Consider the following 25645-nt stretch of genomic DNA (forward strand, 5'->3'; position numbering starts at 1 on the left):
AGGCGCAGCAGCACACTGCCCTCCAAAGCCTGAAAAAAAATTGGCGGACTTTCCCTTTGCATGCAGCTCTGCATGGAACATCCAGTGTTACATCCTTGGTGACGTGTGGGGTGACATCTGGGATGACCACAGCAACATCCTCTGGAAAGGGAGAAAAGAGGGACAGAATGTAAACAAATGCAAACCGTAGGTTCTAAACACTGGCCAGTTGAAAGGTTCTACTAAGATGTCATGACAAACGTCACCTGTCAGTGTTACTCACCTGCTTGGATGTCAGTTGGCAGAGTGGCTAAGACGGCCATCTTGAGAGTCCTTTCTTCAGGTGTGACATCCACAACCTCCAAGAGGGAAGAGATGGGCTCTGCCTCCCTATTAGGGGTGATGTCCACAACATTTAGGTGGAAAGAAGCCGGATCTGCCTCTCTGTTAAGGGTGATTTCCACAACATTCAGGTGGAAAGAAGCCGGATCTGCCTCTTTGTTACGGGTGATGTTCACAACCTCAAGGTGGGAAGAAGCTGGATCTTGCTGTGTCTTAGGGGTGATGTCCGCAACTTCCAGGTGGGAACAGGCCGGGTCTGCCTCTGTCTTAGGAGTGATTTCCACAACCTCCAAGTGGGAACAGGCCGGGTCTGCCTCTGTCTTACGTGTTATGTCCACAACCTCCAGGTTGGAAGATGCCGTGTCTGCCTGTGTGTTATGGGTGATGTCCACAACCTCAAGATGGGAAGAAGCAGAGTCTACCTCTATGTTAGCGGTGATGTCCACAACCTCCAGGTGGGAAGACGCCTGGTCTGCCTCTATGCTAGAGGTGATGTCCACAACCTCCAAGTGGGAAGACGCCTGGTCTGCCTCTATGTTAGCGGTGATGTCCACAACCTCTAGGTGGGAAGACGCCTGGTCTGCCTCTATGTTAGCGGTGATGTCCACAACCTCCAGGTGGGAAGACGCCTGGTCTGCCTCTGTGTTAGCGTTGATAATCACAACCTCCATGTAGGAAGAAGCCGGGTCTGCCTCTGTGTTAGCGGTGATGTCCGCAACCTCCAGGTGGGAAGAAGCCTGGTCTGCCTCTGTGTTAGTGTTGATATTCTCAACCTCCATGTAGGAAGAAGCCGGGTCTGTCTCTGTGTTAGGAGTGACAACAGCAATCCTGATGAGCTCTACTACTACAAGTCACCGAGATGTCATCACAACAGGCATCTGTCAGAGGGCTCTCTATCATTGCTACTCACCTGCTAGGATGTCTGGAGGTGCGGTGGAGACGGCCGCAGCGACGACAGGGAGGACTGGTAAGGTGGCTGCAGGGGGCTGGAAGCAGCTCTGTACCTCGTCAGCCACGAAGGCACAGACAGATCTCACATAAAATGGGCTCTGGAGGTCATCCGTGGAGAAGGACTGACTGATTCTCCCGAGGATTGACCACACAGATTCAAAAGCCGCAGCGCGAGAGAAAGGGATTTGAGGGGAAGGGGCCTTTAACATGCTGGAGAGCTTTTCCACTACGGCCGCCACCATGCCCAGGGCCATCCCGCTTATTAGGATTGGGTGCCCTGAATTGCCTTCCTTTGGCTGAAGCCACAGGGCCAGGAGGAGCCTGGGCACCACCTCCACAACCACCTGGGATGGGCTGAGCAGGTTGCTACGGGGCTCATTGGACAGCTCGCCCATAATGCTCCTTACAGCTCTTTCCACAATGCTGTGGACCTTAGGGTCGCTGAAATCAACAAAAAGGAGAAGACAAAGCTAAACGATGCGCAATGTGCTCACAGAGAACACTGTCTTAGTCTGTTCCTGCATAGTTACAGATGTGTAGATAAATGGATCAAGTCATATGCAGGGCAGTACATGGAACTCACATGTCAGCTGGCGAGGTAGAGTGCAAGGAGCGGCGGAGCTTGCAGACAGCCTCGTGCTCTATGTCTATCATTTTTAGGCAAGTGTTGACTTCCCAGGTCTGCCGTAGGAAACAGGAAGTCCGATTAGTGAAATTTCACAACATATCTATTCTGCTGTACTAACTAGTTGTTGAAAGGCTAGTAAAGAGCTCACTGACTTGTAATATGTGTCTAACTCTCATTGTCTTACCAGCCGAGCGAGGTCATTCCCCTCCTCCAGGGTTTCCTTCCACACCCTTAAAATAAAACACAGAGCAATTCAACTTTCCTGGCTTCCGATTTTTCTGTTGTTTATTTTACCCACACCTCTTGGAGTGCTGCTGGTGGCAGGGAATGGCAGTGAAGGTGAGTGATGACGTGGTACTCACCTCTCCCTAAGGGATTTTTTGCCCTGAGACACCAGCCAGCCGCTCATGTGCTCCGTGGTGACATGGTGCGGCACCTGGCCTTGACTCTGGAGCAGCAGATAGTGGACCATGATCTTCTTCTGCAAGATGAGGTAAGGTGTGAGACAGTGCCACGAAATACCATATCATGTGCATTCTGAAGGGCCTCTCACAACATTTCACAACTGTTCATGCATCACAATTTGCAAGTGTTATTAAGAACTCTTATGACCATCTTCTCTAAACTGTCTTGAAATACAACTCTCTTTCTGTTGTTTATGTTTTTTGGGATGAATCTTACCTGTTTATTGTAATATGTTTCCTCCCAGCAGGCCTGCAGAGTCTGGAAATAAAGGCTGCTTCTGCAGAATTGCTTTGAAGAGAATGACAATAATGATGCTTTGTTATACACAGTGTGCACAGGTATTTACAGTATGCTAAAATGAATATCTCCAAAGATTACCTTTGTGGGACCATAAGTGAACTCCGGAATGCACCAAACCCTATCCATGGTAAAATGGGGTAGAAACGCAGCGCTATAGATATACGAGATGCTCTAGAGATAACAGGAATAAGTTAAAGTCCCGAATGATCAATTACTGTGGAGTCGTCCAATATGCTGCACTTAGAATTGAGTTGTAGGCAATGTTTGGCACAAAATAGAATGTTTACATTCTATTGCTATGGAGAAATGCTATGGAGAAATGGAATGTGTAGAACCTTTATAAATGGGTATGCTTCTATGTCTTCATGTCGTGAGGATTAAGCTCTTTATTTTGTCATAATGTGTATATATGAGGATTGGAACCTGTTTCGATTCATGACGCGAATATCCAGCTGCATGTTGCTTAGACCTACTAATTAAACCTTGGTTTACAAGTGAAATTAATTGTTTATATATGCCTATACAAATCTATAAACCATGTCTATTTAAAGCAATGGTTGTCAGTTAAAAATGTGGTTGTTGTGTTATCTTGTTGTGCGACTAGAGTGTCAGAGTCCTCTTAAGCACGTTATTCCAATATTTCTGAGCTATGAATTGACATAAGGTACACTTTTGCAAAGCTAATCGGTTAAAAATAAGAGTTTGAATGCCAATAAACGTATGTCTTGGATTGTATCCATAATAGTGTAGTAAACAATATCGCTCAGCGTGGGAACTCTTGGTGTGGGGGAAGTCTCTGTTATGTCTCCATGTCGCGTAAAGACCATCACTTCGTTGTCTTGTTGGTAATATAAAAATGCATGACAGTCCGCATTGTAATAGTCTAACAGTTGCTTTTCATTTTGTTTCTCACATTAAACAGACTATTACGGATACAGGTATCCTGTGTGTATCCTCTGCGTGTGTATTTTCTTTCCTTCGAACCTATTCAATGTCATCTACAAAATAGCTTCCAATACTTTACTCAGCAAACTGGATGCAGTTTATCACAGTGCCATCCGTTTTGTTACTAAAGCACCTTATACCACCCACCACTGCGACCTGTATGCTCTATTCGCCAGACCCACTGGCTCCAGGTCATCTACAAGTCCATGCTAGGTAAAGCTCCGCCTTATCTCAGTTCACTGGTCACGATGGCAACACCCACCCGTAGCACGCGCTCCAGCAGGTGTATCTCACTGATCATCCCTAAAGCCAACACCTCATTTGGCCGCCTTTCGTTCCAGTTCTCTGCTGCCTGTGACTGGAACGAATTGCAAAAATCGCTGAAGTTGGAGACTTTTATCTCCCTCACCAACTTCAAACATCTGCTATCTGAGCAGCTAACCGATCGCTGCAGCTGTACATAGTCTATCGGTAAATAGCCCACCCAATTTTACCTACCTCATCCCCATACTGTTTATATTTATTTACTTTTCTGCTCTTTTGCACACCAGTATCTCTACCTGTACATGACCATCTGATCATTTATCACTCCAGTCTTAATCTGCAAAATTGTAATTATTCGCCTACCTCATGCCTTTTGCACACAATGTATATAGACTCTCTTTTATTTCTACTGTGTTATTGACTTGTTAATTGTTTACTCCATGTGTAACTCTGTGTTGTCTATTCACACTGCTATACTTTATCTTGGCCAGGTCGCAGTTGTAAATGAGAACTTGTTCTCAACTAGCCTACCTGGTTAAATAAAGGTGAAATCAAAAAAATAAAAATTCACAGGTGCCGCCAATCAGTCATCAATCTGAAGACACACCTCCTGTTTCCATTACCCAATCACATCCCCTTTCCCTTGGTTTAAAACCCCATTCTGTTGTTTTCCACCAGGTCTCTCTCTCTTTGTATGCAGAGAGCTGCCGTTTGTTTTTGCAACTACATGTCACTGTGTCCGTTATCCTATGAGTATTGTTCTGTAATGGTGTTTGACTGTTAGTTTGATGGTGGGAAAAGGGGGTACCAAGACAAGTCGCCCATTGGCCTACATTACACGTAGGAATACTTTGTCTAAATACCCTAGTTATAACTGGGTGGACCATCCGCTGTATTTTATTGGTTAGGTAGTTGTATTGAAGCAGGCTAGTCTAGTTTAGGGGTGTTTTTGGATATTTGTTTCTTTCCTTGGGTCCAGCTCAGCCCCTTTTCCCACCCCCCCTTTACCGTGTGTTTACAAATAAACCAATAGTGTTTGGCGGTTGATTTAATTTGTCTGTGGTTATTAGTTCTCACTGTTATAATGTGCATGAGATATGTTACGGGTCTGGTTTCCACCCCCCTAGACTGCAGGGCCGAAGGGATTTGTAACAGACATTTGAGAACGTAATTGCCTACAGTTGTACCTATGCTGCACACACACTAAAGCTGTACAGTGTAGTTTGATAAATCAGTTTAAATTATTTGCAGATGTATTCCCTATTATTTACACATCAAAAGATGTAACATTTGAATTGAATGTGGCAGAACAGTTTAGCATAGAATTCCTGTGGGAGTCTTTTCCTTCAGTCCTTTTGCAGCCTCGGCCTCGTTTCTCATCACATGGGATTTTCCCAGTGCCAACTTCACATGAGATGGCTGCCTGACCACGGAGACTGGGGTGAGAGGGTGTTGAAGCGTACTTCATGACCTGTAACCGAAAAACAATGGCCTTTTTGGAAAGCTTGAGATGAGGGAGCAAGTGTGGTAGAACAATAATTGTTAGCATTGTATCTTGCTAGCTGGATCGAATTCTCTGCTTTAGCTAGCCAGAGAAATGTTGAGCAACATTATCCAACTTAGCTGATCAACTAATTGTGTTATGGTGTGAAAATTAGCTGGATAATGAAGTCAGCCGGCTGGCTAGCTAGCATGAACGTTACATCGGATAAGCTAACGTTAGGAAACGAACCAGCTCGCTATAGTATTAACTGGTATACGACTTCTTGCCGTTGCTCAAGTTATATTGTTAACGTAGTTGCTTACTGGACCCTGGCAATCTGTGTGAAATGTTAACTAGCTAACGAACGAACTACTGTGAGGGTTGAAAAGGGAGGGGGACACCCCCACAGGACAGCCCCCACACTCATTGCTAGAGATCGAACTTCAGACTCTCCCCAAAACAACTGAACCTCCCAACAAACCGAAAGAGATTTAAGGTACACACCCCTAAAGAGGTAGCCAGAACAGGATAACTCCCTTCAAGCTCACAAAGACACAGTGGAGGAGGAATTATCCAACACCCAGGGAGAGAGAACGAGTGACCTCAGTCGAACACAGACAGTAGGGAGAGGAGGAGGTTACCCCAGATGCCATTCCTCCTGCTCATGTGAGCAAGGAAAGAGATGACAAGCCTTCTGATCAGGCCAACAGGCAGGCCAAGGGAGAGGTCATAGTGATTCACACCCACAGAGAGAAAGACAACCCACACAACCTCTTGGCTGAGATGAACCACACAGAGTTAGAGGCAGAGGGCTTTCAGGGCTAGCCAGTCAAACAGCCTGCTCTGATCCTCAAGTCAGTTGTATTTAAATTCATGTTCATTAAAGATTTTTATTCAAGATTTGAAAAGTCCCATTTACTTAATGATATCTTTTCACTGTCTGCAACCCTCAAGAACCAGGGTGAGTCTGGGTCACCCTTTTCCTGGGCAAACACAACTTGCATATCGTCATAGACTAGGCCAAAATGTTCATCTTTTAACCTTGCTTGAATAAAACAATGCATTTTTTGTAGTGCACAAGAGTTGCGCTTTTTCTATGATGATTAAAGGTTTTGGTTGCACCTCAACTCAACGTTGGTTGAGCTCCCTCCGTTTTTTGTTGTTGTCAAATACTACTTTTTTTGTTTTGTTTACATGTAGTAAGTAAATTATTAAAAGCATTAAAATTGGGATGTTTCCAAATTATTTACACAACCTACTCCACACTTGCAGAGTGAAAGTTCATAGAAATGTTCTGAAATTAAGTAGTAAACAGGAAAAGCAGAATTGATTCCAATTATTATAATGCGAATAATTTAATGGTCTATGGTTCAATCCCATTTCTGAAGGTCTGATGAATAACTAATATTGTTCCTCCTCTTCCTTGTGGCAGGCACAGCAGCACACTGCCCTCCAAAGCCTGAAAAAAAATTGGCGGACTTTCCCTTTGCATGCAGCTCTGCATGGAACATCCAGTGTCACATCCTTGGTGACGTGTGGGGTGACATCTGGGATGACCACAGCAACATCCTCTGGAAAGGGAGAAAAGAGGGACAAAATGTAAACAAATGCAAACCGTAGGTTCTAAACACTGGCCAGTTGAAAGGTTCTACTAAGATGTCATGACAAACGGCACCTGTCAGTGTTACTCACCTGCTTGGATGTCAGTTGGCAGAGTGGTGAAGACGGCCATCTTGAGAGTCCTTTCTTCAGGTGTGACATCCACAACCTCCAAGAGGGAAGAGATGGGCTCTGCCTCTCTATTAGGGGTGATGTCCACAACATTTAGGTGGAAAGAAGCCGGATCTGCCTCTTTGTTACGGGTGATGTTCGCAACCTCAAGGTGGGAAGAAGCCGGATCTTGCTGTGTCTTAGGGGTGATGTCCTGAACCTCCAGGTGTGAATTAGGGGGGATTCCCACAACCTCCAATTTGGAACAAGCTCTGTCTGCCTCTGTTTTAGGGCCGATGTCCGCAACTTCCGGTGGGAACAGGCCGGGTCTGCCTGTGTGTTATGGGTGATGTCCACAACCTCCAGGTGGGAAGAAGCCGGGTCTGCCTCTATGCTACAGGTGATGTCCACAATCTCAAGGTGGGAAGACGCCGAGTCTGCATCTGTGTTAATGGTGATGTCCACGACCTCCAGGTGGGAAGAAGCCGGGTCTGCCTCTATGTTAGCGGTGATGTCCACAACCTCCATGTGGGAAGAAGCCAGGTCTGCCTCTGTGTTAGGAGTGACAACAACAATCCTGATGAGCTCTACTACTACATGTCACCGAGATGTCATAACAACAGGCATCTGTCAGAGTGCTCTCTATCATTGCTACTCACCTGCTAGGATGTCTGGAGGTGCAGTGGAGACGGCCGCAGCGACGACAGGGAGGACTGGTAAGGTGGCTGCTGGGGGCTGGAAGCAGCTCTGTACCTCCTCAGCCACAAAGGCACAGACAGATCTCACATAAAATGGGCTCTGGAGGTCATCCGTGGAGAAGGACTGACTGATTCTCCCGAGGATTGACCAGACAGATTCAAAAGCCGCAGCGCGGGAGAAAGGGATTTGAGGAGAAGGGGCCTTTAACATGCTGGAGAGCTCCTCCACTACGGCCGCCACCATGCCCACGGCCATCCCGCTTATTAGGATTGGGTGCCCTGAATGGCCTTCCTTTGGCTGAAGCCACAGGGCCAGGAGGAGCCTGGGCACCACCTCCACAACCACCTGGGATGGGCTGAGCAGGTTGCTACGGGGCTCATTGGACATTCCGCCCATAATGCTCCTTACAGCTCTTTCCACGAGGCTGTGGACCTTAGGGTCGCTGAAATCAACAAAAAGGAGAAGACAAAGCTAAACGATGTGCAATGTGCTCACAGAGAACACTGTCTTAGTCTGTTTCTGCATAGTTACAGATGTGTAGATGGATCAATGGATCAAGTCATATGCAGGGCAGTACATGGAACTCACATGTCCGCTGGCGAGGTGGGGTGCAAGGAGCGGCGGAGCTTGCAGACAGCCTCGTGCTCTATGTCTATCATTTTTAGGCAAGTGTTGACTTCCCAGGTCTGCCGTAGGAAACAGGAAGTTCGATTAGTGAAATTTCACAACATATCGATTCTGCTGTACTAACTAGTTGTTGAAAGGCTAGTAAAGAGCTCACTGACTTGTAGTATGTGTCTAACTCTCATTGTCTTACCAGCCGAGCGAGGTCATTCCCCTCCTCCAGGGTTTCCTTCCACACCCTTCAAATAAAACACACAGCAATTCAACTTTCCTGGCTTCTGATTTATCTGTTGTTTATTTTACCCACACCTCTTGGAGTGCTGCTGGTGGCAGGGAATGGCAGTGAAGGTGAGTGATGACGTGGTACTCACCTCTCCCTAAGGGATTTTTTGCCCTGAGACACCAGCCAGCCGCTCATGTGCTCCGTGGTGACATGGTGCGGGACCTGGCCTTGACTCTGGAGCAGCAGATAGTGGACCATGAGCTTCTTCTGCAAGATGAGGTAAGGTGTGAGACAGTGCCACGAAATACCATATCATGTGCATTCTGAAGGGCCTCTCACAACATTTCACAACTGTTCATGCATCACAATTTGCGAGTGTTATTAAGAACTCTTATGACCATCTTCTCTAAACTGTCTTGAAATACAACTCTCTTTCTGTTGTTTATGTTTTTTAGGGGGGATGAATCTTACCTGTTTATTGTAATATGTTTCCTCCCAGCAGGCCTGCAGAGTCTGGAAATAAAGGCTGCTTCTGCAGAATTGCTTTGAAGAGAATGACAATAATGATGCTTTGTTATGCACATTGTGCACAGGCATTTACAGTATGCTAAAATGAATATCTCCAAAGATTACCTTTGTGGGACCATAAGTGAACTCCGGAATGCACAAAACCCTATCCATGGTAAGATGGGGCAGAAACGCAGCGCTATAGATATACGAGATGCTCTAGAGATAACAGGAATAAGTTAAAGTCACGAATGATCAATTACTGTGGAGTCGTCCAATATGCTGCCTCTTAGAATTGAGTTGTAGGCAGTGTTTGGCACGAAATAGAATGTTTACATTCTATTGCTATGGAGAAATGGAATGTGTAGAACCTTTATAAATGGGTATGCTTCTATGTCTTCATGTCGTGAAGATTAAGCTCTTTATTTTGTCATAATGTGTATATATGAGGATTGGAACCTGTTTCGATTCATGACGGGAGTATCCAGCTGCATGTTGCTTAGACCTACTAATCCAACCTTGGTTTACAAGTGAAATTAATTGTTTATATATGCCTATACAAATCTATTAACCATATATATTTAAAGCAATGATTGTCAATTGAAAATAGGGTTGTTGTGTATTCTTGTTGTGCGCCTAAAGTGTCAGAGTCCTCTTAAGCACGTTATTCCAATATTTCCGAGCTCTGAATTGACATAAGGTACACTTTTGCAAAGCTAATCGGTTAAAAATAAAAGTATGAATGACAATAAACGTATGACTTGAATTATATGCATAATGGTGTAGTTAACAATATCGCTCAGCGTGGGAACTTTTGCTGGGTGGGGGAAGTATACTATAAATGTCTCCATGTCGGGTATAGACCATCACTTCGTTGTCTTGTTGCTAATATAAAAATGCATGACAGTCCGCATTGTAATAGTCTAACAGTTGTTTTTCATTTTGTTTCTCACAAACAGATATTTGAGAGGGGAGTTTCGTGCAGTTGTACCTATGATGCACAGACACACTAAAGCTGTACAGTGTAGTTTGAAAAGTCAGTTTATATTATTTGCAGATCGAAATATGTAACATTTTAAATGAATGTGGCAGAACAGTTTAGCATAAGGTTCCTGTGGGAGTTTTCTCCTTCAGTCTTTTTGCCTCCTAAGCCTCGTTTCCCATTAGATGGGATTTTCCCAGTGCCAACTTCACATGAGATGGCCGCTGTCTACTGCCATGTCGTGCTGAATGGCAGATCTCGCTATTCCGATTTCCCTGCTGTCCATGGTGCTGAAATATCCAATCTCGGCTATTTGCAAATGTATGACCAGCCAAACTTTTGTGGTATTCCCTATAGCGTGAATTTGACTGGAGCATGATCAGATTGCTTTGTTTAAGCCAGAATGGAGATTTGGTCTGAGAAACAATGCCCAATATAGCATGATAGCTGTGAAGAAGAAAAAAATAAGACAATGTTTATATGACCCCCTTTCAAAGAGTCACTCATTTATCATTTCCTTGTAGATATACAGTGCCTTCAGAAAGTGTTCATACCGCTTAACTTATTCCACATTTTGTTTTCTTACAGCCTGAATTCAAAATGGATGAAATTATAATTGTTTATCCTTTCCAGCTACACACAATACACCATAATGACAAATTGAAAACATGTTTGACATTTTTGCAAATGTACTGAAAATGAAATACAGAAATATCTAATTTACATGTTTTCACAATACATGTTAGAATCACCTTTGGCAGCAATTAAAGCTTTGAGTCTTTCTGGGTAAGTCTCCAAGAGCGTTGCACACTTGGATTGTACCATATTTGCAATATACAATATATACATAACCAGTCAAATGTTTGGACACATCTACTCTTTCAAGGGTTTTTCTTTATTTTTACTATTTTTAACATTGTACAATAATAGTGAAGACATCGAAACTATGAAATAACACATATGTAATCATGTAGTAACCAAACAAAGGTTAAAGTAATGATGGACGGCCGTTTCTCGTTGCTTATTTGAGTTGTTCTTGCCAAAATATGGACTTGGTCTTTTACCAAATAGGGCTATCTTCTGTATACCACCCCTACCTTGTCACAACACAAATGCATTAAGAAGGAAAGAAATTCCACAAATTAACTTTTAACAAAGCACACCTGTACATTGAAATTCATTCCAGGTGACTACCTCATGAAGCTGGTTGAGAGAATGCCAAGACTCTGCAAAGCTGTCACCAAGGCAAAGGGTGGCTACTTTGAAGAATATCAAATATAAAATATATTTTTGATTTGTTTAAACAGCATGATCATTATATAGGTGCACCTTGTGCTGGGGGACAATTAAAGGCCTCTCTAAAATGTGCAGTTTTGTCACACAACACAATGCCACAGATGTTTCAAGTTTTGAGGTAGAATGCAAATGACTGTTGCCAGATAATTTCATGTTAATTTCTCTACCATAAGCCGAGGCGGCTTTAGAGAATTTGGCAGTACGTCCAACTGGCCTAACAACTGCAGACCGCATGTAAGGCAACGTGTGGACAAGCGATTTGCTGATGTCAACTTTGTGAATAGAATTCCCCATGGTGGCAGTTGGGTTATGGTATGGGCTGGCATAAGCCATGGACAGGGAACACAATTGCATTTTATCAATGACAATTTGAATGCACAGAGATACTGTGACGAGACCCTGAGGACAATTGTCATGCCACTCATCCGCCGCCATCACCTCATGTTTCAGCATGATAATCCACAGCCTGCAAGGATCTGTACAGAAATCCTGAAAGCTGAAATGGCCTGCATACTTACCAGACATGTCAGAAAAATCAATTAAGCATAATGATTACGGCTCTAGATTGCAGGAAAAATCTGTTTGTTGCTAAGCAGGCCAGCGGTGTCGTAAACTGTCCCTTCACGCCTGTCCACTGATTAGTTGCTAGGAGTCATGGTCGCCAGGGGGTCAGCAAATCACAGGCAGTCAGCTTGTGTCCCAGATCCCCAACTCCTGCCTCTCCTCCCAGTCTCCCTCAAGCAGAGACAGAGATCAACCTCTCTATCTCTGCCCATCAACTGGACTCGTGGTATAGTGTGCGTGCACAAAGTGTGTGTGAAATGTGTATCATTCTTGCTTGTTGTTCTTTATAGTTACTTCTATTGCCGATTGTAAGTTACTTCTCTGTGTTTACTTTGTTGTGTAATACTCTGCAGGTAGCTATGCCACTTATACAATCCTTCCTTTGTTAACAGTGTTGTTGCTCTACTTGTTCTATCAGTTATTGTGTATATTCATCACCCCTGTTTTCTGTCCGTTACTGAACCACTACCTTTCCATGTCCATTTCATTAGTGTGTGTCAATAATGTATCATTGAATGTAACTCAGAGGTTGTCTTCTTACCAGCCGGGGGAGGTGCTAGTGCAACCTGGTCTCAGAGCATTTCGTATTATTCTGTATGTATATCAGAGACACCGCATTTAGTATGATATGTTGTGTATGGTATGTATTCATTTGTGAATGTCTATCACCCATTTTTTATAACATGTTACGAATTACAATTCATATTATACTGTATGTTATAAATTTGCTAAATGTACAATATATTACAAATTTGCGAAACGTATGATAAGAATTCTAGCTAGGTGGCTAATGTTAGCTAGTTAGCTAACATTAGTTAGGTTAGGGTGTAGGGTTATGTTTAGGAGTTAGGTTACAGGGTAAAGGTTAGGGTTAGGGGAAGGATTAGCTAAAAGGGTTAAGGTTAGTGTTAGGGGAAGGGATTAGCTAACATGCTAAGTATTTGAAAAAATAGCTACAAATTAATAAGTAGTTAAAAAGTTTCTAGTTAGCTAAAATTCTCAAGTTGGCCGTGATGAGATTCAAACTCACAACCTTTGGGTTGCTAGACATTTGTGTTATATGCCAACCCATCCACCCTGACGAACCACCCGTCTTTCATTTTTGTCTTAAGTAACTATTATATATCCATACCAAACATAACATATAATACGAAATCGTAGTGTCTCGGTACCCAGATTTACATTTTCTATGTTACTGTTGTTTCTATGTTAGTCAATGAGACCAGGCTGGAGTCTGGAGTCCAATTGGAGTCTCTCTTTCACTCTTAGGTGTGGTGCTGCCTCTGGATGCATGTGCCTGCGTGCTACTGGGCCTTGTCATCCTGATGATCAAAAGGAAGCTTCAGGGAGACCAGGAGTCAGCTGAGGGTGTGGAGCTTAAAAAACACCCAGCCATGGGGCTCTATAAGCAGGGTAAAACAGACTTGGTGAGTTTGGTTGCAGCTGCACTCTGTTTAGAACTTAAGAACTACTCAAGATTCCCAGGAGATGTTCCATCTAAGAGGACACTGCTGGAGAGTTCCATGGTCATCTCCATAGTGATTGGCTTGCGGTGGTTCCTGTGGTGTGTTCCGAGTTCGTCGACCCAGCTCTATCCATTTTAGGGGCATCTCAAATTATAGGGGCATCTCAAATGACATTTGTCGAGTGCAGCACTACTTTTAACAATAACCATCTGCTAAGTGAAAGGTTATTTGTCTCAACAACTGTTGTTTTAAGGAGTTGGTGTTGTTGTTTTCCTGTATTGGCATTATTATTGTGATGACGATTCTAACTATTATTGTAATGAACATTAGTCCCCACTTGGTGACAGCACAGAGCTGATGTGGTCATGTCTGTCAATCAATTTTATCAAAAAGAGCCTCACACACCTTTATTTGGCAAAACACTAATTGTTAGTAGACATTCCTGCAGTCAGCATGCCAATTGCACATTCCCTCAACTTGAGCGGCATCTGTGGCATTGTGTTGTGTGACAAAACTGCATATTTTAGAGTGGCTTTTTTTTGTCTCCAGCACAAGGTGCACCTGTGTAATGATCATGCTGTTTAATCATCTTCTTGATATGCCACACCTGTCAGGTGGATGGATTATCTTGGCAAAGGAGAAATGCTAACAAGGATGTAAACAAATTTCTGCATAAAACATGAGAGAAATAAGCTTTTTGTGCGTATGGAAAACTTCTGGGATCTTTCAATTCTGCTCATGAAACATGGGACCAACACTTCACATGTTGCGTTTAGATTTTTGTTCAGCATAGCTACTGTGGAATTCCCTTTTCCTACTACCTTCATTTCACCTCTTTTCACCAGACGAGTGGGTTGTGGCGCGTGTGGACTAGGTACTGGAGACTAGGTAGTGGGATGGAGGAGAAGTGGGTGACATGATGTGATATGTTTAGGTAAGTTCATTGTGTGTGTGTGTGGGGGCGTGCGCCAATGAGTGTGTGCATCCATGTTTGTGTGCATAGTCTGAGGTGGGTTTGAATATGAATGAGCAGCAGTGTTGTGATGTGTCCTATCCCGTCCTTGCAGAGTGATCTTCCTTGCCCTCATCACATGTCTCGGTGGCTCCTCCTACTTTTCATCATCGCAGTCATTACACTTTGGGAGGGAGGGGGACAGCCCCCACACTCATTGCTAAAGATCGAACTTCAGACTCTCCCCAAAACAACCGAACCCCACAACAAACCGAAAGAGATTTAAGGTGCACACCCCTAAAGAGGTAGCCAGAACAGGATATCTCCCTCCAAGCTCACAAAGACACAGGAGGAGGAACAATCAAACACCCAGGGAGAGCGAACGAGTGACCTCAGTCGAACACAGACAGAAAGAAGAGGCGTTAGATAGAGGAGGTTACCCCAGATGCCATTCCTCCTGCTCATGTGAGCAAGGAAAGAGATGACAAGCCTTCTGATCAGGCCAACGGACAGGACGAAGGAGAGGTCAGTGATTCACACCCACAGAGAAAGACAACCCACACAACCTCTTGGCTGAGATGAACCACACAGAGGTAGAGGCAGAGGGCCTTCAGGGCTAGCCAGTCAGCCAGCCTGCTCTGATCCTCAAGTCAGTTGTATTTACATTTATGTTCATTAAAGATTTTTATTCAAGATTTGAAAAGTCCCATTTACTTAATGATATCTTTTCACTGTCTGCAACCCTCAAGAACCAGGGTGAGTCTGGGTCACCCTTTTACTGGGCATATCGTTATAGACTAGGCCAAAATGTTCATCTTTTAATCTTGCTTGAATTAAAAATGCATTTTTTATAGTGCGCAAGAGTTTCTCTTTTTCGTTTTCTATGATGATTAAAGGTTTTGGTTGCACCTCAACTCAACGTTGGTTGAGCTCCCTCCGTTTTGTTGTTGTCAAATACTACTTCTTTTCTTGACATGTAGTAAGTACATTATTAAAAACATAAAAATTCCCACTTATTTACACAACCTACTCCACACTTGCAAAGTGAAAGTTTATAGAAATGTTCTGAAATTAAGTAGTAAACAGGAAAAGCAGAATTGAATCCAAATAATTTAATGGTCTATGGTTCAATCCCATTTCTGAAGGTCTGATGAATAACTAATGTTGTTCCTCCTCTTCCTTGTGGAAGGCGCAGCAGCACACTGCCCTCCAAAGCCTGAAAAAAAATCGGCGGACTTTCCCTTTGCATGCAGCTCTGCATGGAACATCCAGTGTCACATCCTTGGTGACGTGTGGGGTGACATCTGGGATGACCACAGCAACATCCTCTGGAAAGGGAGAAAAGAGGGACAGAATGTAAACAAGTGCAAACCGTAGGTTCTAAACACTGGCCAGTTGAAAGGTTCTACTAAGATGTCATGACAAACGGCACCTGTCAGTGTTACTCACCTGCTTGGATGTCAGTTGCCAGAGTGGCGAAGACGGCCATCTTGAGAGTCCTTTCTTCAGGTGTGACATCCACAACCTCCAAGAGGGAAGAGATGGGCTCTGCCTCTCTATTAGGGGTGATTTCCACAACATTCAGGTGGAAAGAAGCCGGATCTGCCTCTCTGTTAAGGGTGATGTCCACAACATTTAGGTGGAAAGAAGCCGGATCTGCCTCTTTGTTACGGGTGATGTTCACAACCTCAAGGTGGGAAGAAGCTGGATCTTGCTGTGTCTTAGGGGTGATGTCCTGAACCTCCAGGTGTGAATTAGCTGGGTCTGCCTCTGCCTTACGTGTTATGTCCACAACCTCCAAGTGGGAAGATGCCGTGTCTGCCTGTGTGTTATGGGTGATGTCCACAACCTCAAGGTGGGAAGAAGCAGAGTCTGCCTGTGTGTTATGGGTGATGTCCACAACCTCAAGGTGGGAAGAAGCAGAGTCTGCCTCTATGTTAGCGGTGATGTCCACAACCTCCAGGTGGGAAGACGCCTGGTCTGCCTCTATGCTAGAGGTGATGTCCACTACCTCCAAGTGGGAAGACGCCTGGTCTGCCTCTATGTTAGCGGTGATGTCCACAACCTCCAGGTGGGCTGAATCCTGGTCTGCCTCTGTGTTAGCGTTGATATTCACAACCTCCATGTGGGAAGAAGCCGGGTCTGCCTCTGTGTTAGGAGTGACAACAACAATCCTGATGAGCTCTACTACTTCAAGTCACCGAGATGTCATCACAACAGGCATCTGTCAGAGTGCTCTCTATCATTGCTACTCACCTGCTAGGATGTCTGGAGGTGTGGTGGAGATGGCCGCGGCGACGACAGGGAGGACTGGTAAGTTGGCTGCAGGGGGCTGGAAGCAGCTCTGTACCTCGTCAGCCACAAAGGCACAGACAGATCTCACATAAAATGGGCTCTGGAGGTCATCCGTGGAGAAGGACTGACTGATTCTCCCGAGGATTGACCAGACAGATTCAAAAGCCGCAGCGCGGGAGAAAGGGATTTGAGGAGAAGGGGCCTTTAACATGCTGGAGAGCTTCTCCACTACGGCCGCCACCATGCCCACGGCCATCCCGCTTATTAGGATTGGGTGCCCTGAATGGCCTTCCTCTGGCTGAAGCCACAGGGCCAGGAGGAGCCTGGGCACCACCTCCACAACCACCTGGGATGGGCTGAGCAGGTTGCTACGGGGCTCATTGGACAGCTCGCCCATAATGCTCCTTACAGCTCTTTCCACAATGCTGTGGACCTTAGGGTCGCTGAAATCAACAAAAAGGAGAAGACAAAGCTAAACGATGCGCAATGTGCTCACAGAGAACACTGTCTTAGTCTGTTTCTGCATAGTTACAGATGTGTAGATAAATGGATCAAGTCATATGCAGGGCAGTACATGGAACTCACATGTCAGCTGACGAGGTGGGGTGCAAGGAGCGGCGGAGCTTGCAGACAGCCTCGTGCTCTATGTCTATCATTTTTAGGCAAGTGTTGACTTCCCAGGTCTGCCGTAGGAAACAGGAAGTCCGATTAGTGAAATTTCACAACATATCGATTCTGCTGTACTAACTAGTTGTTGAAAGGCTAGTAAAGAGCTCACTGCCTTGTAGTATGTGTCTAACTCTCATTGTCTTACCAGCCGAGCGAGGTCATTCCCCTCCTCCAGGGTTTCCTTCCACACCCTTCAAATAAAACACAGAGCAATTCAACTTTCCTGGCTTCCGATTTTTCTGTTGTTTATTTTACCCACACCTCTTGGAGTGCTGCTGGTGGCAGGGAATGGCAGTGAAGGTGAGTGATGACGTGGTACTCACCTCTCCCTAAGTGATTTTTTGCCCTGAGACACCAGCCAGCCGCTCATGTGCTCCGTGGTGACATGGTGCGGCACCTGGCCTTGACTCTGGAGCAGCAGATAGTGGACCATGATCTTCTTCTGCAAGATGAGGTAAGGTGTGAACAAGTGCCACGAAATACCATATCATGTGCATTCTGAAGGGCCTCTCACAACATTTCACAACTGTTCATGCATCACAATTTGCAAGTGTTATTAAGAACTCTTATGACCATCTTCTCTAAACTGTCTTGAAATACAACTCTCTTTCTGTTGTTTATGGCTTTTTTTGGATGAATCTTACCTGTTTATTGTAATATGTTTCCTCCCAGCAGGCTTGCAGAGTCTGAAAATAAAGGCTGCTTCTACAGAATTCCTTTGAAGAGAATGACAATAATGATGCTTTGTTATGCACATTGTGCACAGGTATTTACAGTATGCTAAAATGAATATCTCCAAAGATTACCTTTGTGGGACCATAAGTGAACTCCGGAATGCAGCAAACCCTATCCATGGTAAAATGGGGTAGAAACGCAGCGCTATAGATATACGAGATGCTCTAGAGATAACAGGGATAAGTTAAAGTCACGAATGATCAATTACTGTGGAGTCGTCCAATATGCTGCACTTAGAATTGAGTTGTAGGCAATGTTTGGCACGAAATAGAATGTTTACATTCTATTGCTATGGAGAAATGGAATGTGTAGAACCTTTATAAATGGGTATGCTTCTATGTCTTTATGTCGTGAAGATTAAGCTCTTTATTTTGTCATAATGTGCATACATGAGGATTGGAACCTGTTTCGATTCATGACGCGAATATCCAGCTGCATGTTGCTTAGACCTACTAATTAAACCTTGGTTTACAAGTGAAATTAATTGTTTACCAATGCCTATACAAATCTATTAACCGTAACTATTTAAAGCAATGATTGTCAATTGAAAATGTGGTTGTTGTGTTATCCTGTTGTGTCAGTCCTCTTAAGCACGTTATTCCAATATTTCCGAGCTCTGAATTGAGACAAGGTACACTTGCAACGCTAATTGGTTAAAAATAAGAGTAGGAATGACACTAAACGTATGACTTGGATTATATGCATAATTGCTTAGTAAAAAAGTATCGCTCAGCGTGGGAACTTTTGCTGGGTGGGGGAAGTATACTATAAATGTCTCCATGTGCGTAGAGACCATCACTTCGTTGTCTTGTTGGTAATATAAAAATGCATGACAGTCCGCATTGTAATAGTCTAACAGTTGTTTTTCATTTTGTTTCTCACATTAAACAGACATTTGAGAACGGAATTGCTTACAGTTGTACCTATGATGCACACACACACTAAAGCTGTACAGTGTAGTTTGATTAATCAGTTTAACTTATTTGCAAATCAAATCAAATCAAATCAAATTTATTTTATATAGCCCTTCGTACATCAGCTGATATCTCAAAGTGCTGTACAGAAACCCAGCCTAAAACCCCAAACAGCAAGCAATGCAGGTGAAGAAGCACGGTGGCTAGGAAAAACTCCCTAGAAAGGCCAAAACCTAGGAAGAAACCTAGAGAGGAACCAGGCTATGTGGGGTGGCCAGTCCTCTTCTGGCTGTGCCGGGTGGAGATTATAACAAAACATGGTCAAGATGTTCAAATGTTCATAAATGACCAGCATGGTCGAATAATAATAAGGCAGAATAGTTGAAACTGGAGCAGCAGCACAGTCAGGTGGACTGGGGACAGCAAAGAGTCATCATGTCAGGTATTCCTGGGGCATGGTCCTAGGGCTCAGGTCCTCCGAGAGAGAGAAAGAAAGAGAGAATTAGAGAGAGCATATGTGGGATGGCCAGTCCTCTTCTGGCTGTGCCGGGTGGAGATTATAACAGAACATGGCCAAGATGTTCAAATGTTCATAAATGATCAGCATGGTTGAATAATAATAAGGCAGAACAGTTGAAACTGGAGCAGCAGCACAGCCAGGTGGACTGGGGACAGCAAGGAGTCATCATGTCAGGTAGTCCTGGGGCATGGTCCTAGGGCTCAGGTCCTCCGAGAGAGAGAAAGAGAGAAGGAGAGAATTAGAGAACGCACACTTAGATTCACACAGGACACCGAATAGGACAGGAGAAGTACTCCAGATATAACAAACTGACCCTAGCCCCCCGACACATAAACTACTGCAGCATAAATACTGGAGGCTGAGACAGGAGGGGTCAGGAGACACTGTGGCCCACTCCGAGGACACCCCCGGACAGGGCCAAACAGGAAGGATATAACCCCACCCACTTTGCCAAAGCACAGCCCCCACACCACTAGAGGGATATCTTCAACCACCAACATACCATCCTGAGACAAGGCTGAGTATAGCCCACAAAGACCTCCGCCACGGCACAACTTAAGGGGGGGGGGGGGGGGCGCCAACCCAGACAGGATGACCACATCAGTGACTCAACCCACTCAGGTGACGCACCCCCTCCAGGGACGGCATGAGAGAGCCCCAGTAAAGCCAGTGACTCAGCCCCTGTAATAGGGTTAGAGGCAGAGAATCCCAGTGGAAAGAGGGGAACCGGCCAGGCAGAGACAGCAAGGGTGGTTCGTTGCTCCAGAGCCTTTCCGTTCACCCTCCCACTCCTGGGCCAGACTACACTCAATCATATGACCCACTGAAGAGATGAGTCTTCAGTAGAGACTTAAAGGTTGAGACCGAGTTTGCGTCTCTGACATGGGTAGGCAGACCGTTCCATAAAAATGGAGCTCTATAGGAGAAAGCCCTGCCTCCAGCTGTTTGCTTAAAAATTCTAGGGACAATTAGGAGGCCTGCGTCTTGTGACCGTAGCGTACGTGTAGGTATGTACGGCAGGACCAAATCACAGAGATAGATAGGAGCAAGCCCATGTAATGCTTTGTAGGTTAGCAGTAAAACCTTGAAATCAGCCCTTGCTTTGACAGGAAGCCAGTGTAGAGAGGCTAGCACTGGAGTAATATGATCAAATTTTTTGGTTCTAGTCAGGATTCTAGCAGCCGTATTTAGCACTAACTGAAGTTTATTTAGTGCTTTATCCGGGTAGCCGGAGAGTAGAGCATTGCAGTAGTCTAACCTGGAAGTGACAAAAGCATGGATTAATTTTTCTGCATCATTTTTGGACAGAAAGTTCCTGATTTTTGCAATGTTACGTAGATGGAAAAAAGCTGTCCTTGAAATGGTCTTGATATGTTCTTCAAAAGAGAGATCAGGGTCCAGAGTAACGCCGAGGTCCTTCACAGTTTTATTTGAGACGACTGTACAACCATTAAGATTAATTGTCAGATTCAACAGAAGATCTCTTTGTTTCTTGGGACCTAGAACAAGCATCTCTGTTTTGTCCGAGTTTAAAAGTAGAAAGTTTGCAGCCATCCACTTCCTTATGTCTGAAACACATTCTTCTAGCAAGGGCAATTTTGGGGCTTCACCATGTTTAATTGAAATGTACAGCTGTGTGTCATCCGCATAGCAGTGAAAGTTAACATTATGTTTTCGAATAACATCCCCAAGAGGTAAAATATATAGTGAAAACAATAGTGGTCCTAAAACGGAACCTTGAGGAACACCGAAATTTACAGTTGATTTGTCAGAGGACAGACCATTCACAGAGACAAACTGATATCTTTCCGACAGATAAGATCTAAACCAGGCCAGAACTTGTCCGTGTAGACCAATTTGGGTTTCCAATCTCTCCAAAAGAATGTGGTGATCGATGGTATCAAAAGCAGCACTAAGGTCTAGGAGCACGAGGACAGATGCAGAGCCTCGGTCCGATGCCATTAAAATGTCATTTACCACCTTCACAAGTGCCGTCTCAGTGCTATGATGGGGTCTAAAACCAGACTGAAGCATTTCGTATACATTGTTTGTCTTCAGGAAGGCAGTGAGTTGTTGCGCAACAGCCTTTTCTAAAATTTTTGAGAGGAATGGAAGATTCGATATAGGCCGATAGTTTTTTATATTTTCTGGGTCAAGGTTTGGCTTTTTCAAGAGAGGCTTTATTACTGCCACTTTTAGTGAGTTTGGTACACATCCGGTGGATAGAGAGCCGTTTATTATGTTCAACATAGGAGGGCCAAGCACAGGAAGCAGCTCTTTCAGTAGTTTAGTTGGAATAGGGTCCAGTATGCAGCTTGAAGGTTTAGAGGCCATGATTATTTTCATCATTGTGTCAAGAGATATAGTACTAAAACACTTGAGTGTCTCTCTTGATCCTAGGTCCTGGCAGAGTTGTGCAGACTCAGGACAACTGAGCTTTGAAGGAATACGCAGATTTAAGGAAGAGTCCGTAATTTGCTTTCTAATAATCATAATCTTTTCCTCAAAGAAGTTCATGAATTTATCACTGCTAAAGTGAAAGTCATCCTCTCTTGGGGAATGCTGCTTTTTAGTTAGCTTTGCGACAGTATCAAAAAGGAATTTCGGATTGTTCTTATTTTCCTCAATTAAGTTAGAAAAATAGGATGATCGAGCAGCTGTAAGGGCTCTTCGGTACTGCACAGTACTGTCTTTCCAATCTAGTCGGAAGACTTCCAGTTTGGTGTGTCGCCATTTCCGTTCCAATTTTCTGGAAGCTTGCTTCAGAGCTCGGGTATTTTCTGTGTACCAGGGAGCTAGTTTCTTATGAGAAATGTTTTTAGTTTTTAGGGGTGCAACTGCATCTAGGGTATTGCGCAAGGTTAAGTTGAGTTCCTCAGTTAGGTGGTTAACTGATTTTTGTCCTCTGGCGTCCTTGGGTAGACAGAGGGAATCTGGAAGGACATCAAGGAATCTTTGTGTTGTCTGTGAATTTATAGCACGACTTTTGATGATCCTTGGTTGGGGTCTGAGCAGATTATTTGTTGCAATTGCAAACGTAATAAAATGGTGGTCCGATAGTCCAGGATTATGAGGAAAAACATTAAGATCCACAACATTTATTCCATGGGACAAAACTAGGTCCAGCGTATGACTGTGACAGTGAGTGGGTCCAGAGACATGTTGGACAAAACCCACTGAGTCGATGATGGCTCCGAAAGCCTTTTGGAGTGGGTCTGTGGACTTTTCCATGTGAATATTAAAGTCACCAAAAATTAGAATATTATCCGCTATGACTACAAGGTCCGATAGGAATTCAGGGAACTCAGTGAGGAACGCTGTATATGGCCCAGGAGGCCTGTAAACAGTAGCTATAAAAAGTGATTGAGTAGGCTGCATAGATTTCATGACTAGAAGCTCAAAAGACGAAAACGTCATTTTTTTTTTTGTAAATTGAAATTTGCTATCGTAAATGTTAGCAACACCTCCGCCTTTGCGGGATGCACGGGGGATATGGTCACTAGTGTAGCCAGGAGGTGAGGCCTCATTTAACACAGTAAATTCATCAGGCTTAAGCCATGTTTCAGTCAGGCCAATCACATCAAGATTATGATCAGTGATTAGTTCATTGACTATAATTGCCTTTGAAGTAAGGGATCTAACATTAAGTAGCCCTATTTTGAGATGTGAGGTATCATGATCTCTTTCAATAATGACAGGAATGGAGGTGGTCTTTATCCTAGTGAGATTGCTAAAGCGAACACCGCCATGTTTAGTTTTGCCCAACCTAGGTCGAGGCACAGACACGGTCTCAATGGTGATAGCTGAGCTGACTACACTGACTGTGCTAGTGGCAGACTCCACTATGCTGGCAGGCTGGCTAACAGCCTGCTGCCTGGCCTGCACCCTATTTCATTGTGGAGCTAGAGGAGTTAGAGCCCTGTCTATGTTGGTAGATAAAATGAGAGCACCCCTCCAGCTAGGATGGAGTCCGTCACTCCTCAGCAGGTCAGGCTTGGTCCTGTTTGTGGGTGAGTCCCAGAAAGAGGGCCAATTATCTACAAATTCTATCTTTTGGGAGGGGCAGAAAACAGTTTTCAACCAGCGATTGAGTTGTGAGACTCTGCTGTAGAGCTCATCACTCCCCCTAACTGGGAGGGGGCCAGAGACAATTACTCGATGCCGACACATCTTTCTAGCTGATTTACACGCAGAAGCTATGTTGCGCTTGGTGATCTCTGACTGTTTCATCCTAACATCGTTGGTGCCGACGTGGATAACAATATCTCTATACTCTCTACACTCGCCAGTTTTAGCTTTAGCCAGCACCATCTTCAGATTAGCCTTAACGTCGGTAGCCCTGCCCCCCGGTAAACAGTGTATGATCGCTGGATGATTCTCAAGTCTAATACTGCGGGTAATGGAGTCGCCAATGACTAGAGTTTTCAATTTGTCAGAGCTAATGGTGGGAAGCTTCGGCGTCTCAGACCCCGTAACGGGAGGAGTAGAGACCAGAGAAGACTCGGCCTCTGACTCCGACCCGCTGCTTAATGGGGAAAACCGGTTGAAAGTTTCTGTCGGCTGAATGAGCGACACCGGTTGAGCGTTCCTACAGCATTTCCTTCCAGAAACCGTGAGAAAGTTGTCCGGCTGCGGGGACTGTGCCAGGGGATTTATACTACTATCTGTACTTACTGGTGGCACAGACGCTGTTTCATCCTTTCCTACACTGAAATTACCCTTGCCTAGCGATTGCGTCTGAAGCTGGGCTTGTAGCACAGCTATCCTCGCCGTAAGGCGAGTACAGCGACTGCAATTAGAAGGCATCATGTTAATGTTACTACTTAGCTTCGGCTGTTGGAGGTCCTGACGAACCGTGTCCAGATAAAGCGTCCGGAGTGAAAAAGTTGAGTAGGAAAAAACAAAAATATAAACGGTAATTAAAAAGTAAAAACCGTAAATTTGTCAGCTATTATTTACAAATCGAAAGATGTAACATTTGAAATGAATGTGGCAGAACAGTTTAGCATAGAATTTCTGTGGGAGTCTTTTCCTTCAGTCTTTTTGCCTCCTAGGCCTCGTTTCTCATTACATGGGATTTCCCCAGTGCCAACTTCACATGAGATGGCCGCTGTCTACTGTCATGTGGTGCTGAATGACAGATCTCGCTTTGCCGATTTCGCTGTTGTCCCTGGTGCTGAAATTACCAAGTATTTCAGCACCAAGTACCTTGCTAGTTGGATTGAATTCTCCGCGTTAGCTAGCCAGAGAAATGTTGAGCAACACTATCCAATTTAGCTGATCAAATAATTGAGTTGATGGTGTGAGAATTAGCTGGGTAATGAAGTCAGACAACTAGCTAACAGGAACGTTACAACATCGGATAAGCTAACGTTAGTAAACGAAACAACTCGCTATAGTATTAACTGGTATACGACTTCTTGCCGTTCCTCAAGTGATATTGTTAACGTAGTTGCTTACTGGACCTTGGCAATCTGTGTGAAATGTTAACGAACTAACTATCTATGAACTAATGTTTTCCCTCTACAGTAACGTTGTGATTCATTTTCAGAATGAGAGAATTGGGTGAAAATCAGGCGTCAAGACTTGAGTGTCATATGCAGTAAAGTCATGGCAACAAATAACGTTGGATTGCTTTCTACACATTTTTTAGCAGTGAGATAGGTTCACATTAACCACGTTTTATTTTACACACAGAGACTGATAATGTAGATCATAGTCTTTGTTGTTTAATTATTTAAAACCTGCCTTCCCCCTATTGTGGATACTTTAGAATGTTTCACCTTTTTGGGCCCTCTTCAGTTTGCATCCCTGAATTACTAAAAAAAAGATCTGAATTGGGCTGTCTAAACACAGCCATAGAAACCTGGACATGCTCCAACTGAAATGTTCCCTCCTGTCAGCATTGATGTTGAATTACATTAAATACAACTTTTTGGTTCTCTCCCATTCCCTGTAGGTTTGTTGAACATGAGTGGAAATGAAACTCCAGCACACTGGTAACACTAGATGTGATTATAACTTTTCCTGGTGTGTTGAACCTGCCTGTGGGTGCGGTGGGGATATTCCTGGGAGGTCTACTGAAGAGGTTGAGTTAGAGTTAGACCAAAACACACATGGGATTGTGCCTTG

General features: G+C 44.3%; 3 protein-coding genes across 3 annotated transcripts in view; all 3 read right to left on the reverse strand.

The window, feature by feature from the left end:
• Window positions 1-25645, reverse strand: part of LOC118938921 (uncharacterized) — a 52098-nt gene that overhangs the window by 1837 nt on the left and 24616 nt on the right. The window contains exons 2-3 of the mRNA XM_090199029.1: window positions 263-1123; window positions 92-117 (exon numbers count right to left, since the gene is read on the reverse strand). Of these exons, the coding sequence (XP_090055155.1) occupies window positions 92-117; window positions 263-1123 (887 nt within the window). The remainder of the gene's footprint in view (window positions 1-91; window positions 118-262; window positions 1124-25645) is intronic.
• LOC118938808 (uncharacterized) lies at window positions 6697-9210 on the reverse strand. Its single transcript, XM_090200272.1, has 8 exons — window positions 9085-9210; window positions 8762-8880; window positions 8584-8629; window positions 8355-8452; window positions 7727-8208; window positions 7401-7558; window positions 7050-7206; window positions 6697-6928 (listed from the first exon to the last, which is right to left on the reverse strand). Exons 1-8 carry the CDS (start codon window positions 9208-9210, stop codon window positions 6759-6761), a joined length of 1356 nt encoding a protein of 451 aa, XP_090056398.1. The 3' UTR covers window positions 6697-6758.
• On the reverse strand, window positions 15539-17115 carry LOC149978090 (uncharacterized). The gene is made up of 3 exons (XM_090200274.1): window positions 16637-17115; window positions 15830-16360; window positions 15539-15708 (listed from the first exon to the last, which is right to left on the reverse strand). The coding sequence occupies exons 1-3, from the start codon at window positions 17070-17072 to the stop codon at window positions 15539-15541; spliced, it is 1137 nt and encodes a 378-aa protein (XP_090056400.1). The 5' UTR covers window positions 17073-17115.

Source organism: Oncorhynchus mykiss, chromosome 15, assembly GCF_057628025.1.
Source record: "Oncorhynchus mykiss isolate SJ-2025 chromosome 15, ASM5762802v1, whole genome shotgun sequence".
Classification (NCBI taxonomy): domain Eukaryota; kingdom Metazoa; phylum Chordata; class Actinopteri; order Salmoniformes; family Salmonidae; genus Oncorhynchus; species Oncorhynchus mykiss.

Bases quoted from the DNA above. Each gene is read 5' to 3' on its own strand.
- LOC149978090 (XM_090200274.1), bottom strand. From the start codon at position 17,072: ATGGGCGAGCTGTCCAATGAGCCCCGTAGCAACCTGCTCAGCCCATCC. The intron at 16,361-16,636 runs GTGAGTAGCAAT...GCATAGAGGCAG, and splicing joins ACCTCCAGACATCCTAGCAG to ACCAGGCGTCTTCCCACCTG. The intron at 15,709-15,829 runs GTGAGTAACACT...CTCCCTTTCCAG, and splicing joins GGCAACTGACATCCAAGCAG to AGGATGTTGCTGTGGTCATC.
- LOC118938808 (XM_090200272.1), bottom strand. From the start codon at position 9,210: ATGCCTGTGCACAATGTGCATAACAAAGCATCATTATTGTCATTCTCT. The intron at 8,881-9,084 runs GTAAGATTCATC...CTCATCTTGCAG, and splicing joins AAACATATTACAATAAACAG to AAGAAGCTCATGGTCCACTA. The intron at 7,207-7,400 runs GCAGACCCGGCC...CGTAACAAAGAG, and splicing joins ACATCACCCATAACACACAG to GCAGATCCGGCTTCTTTCCA.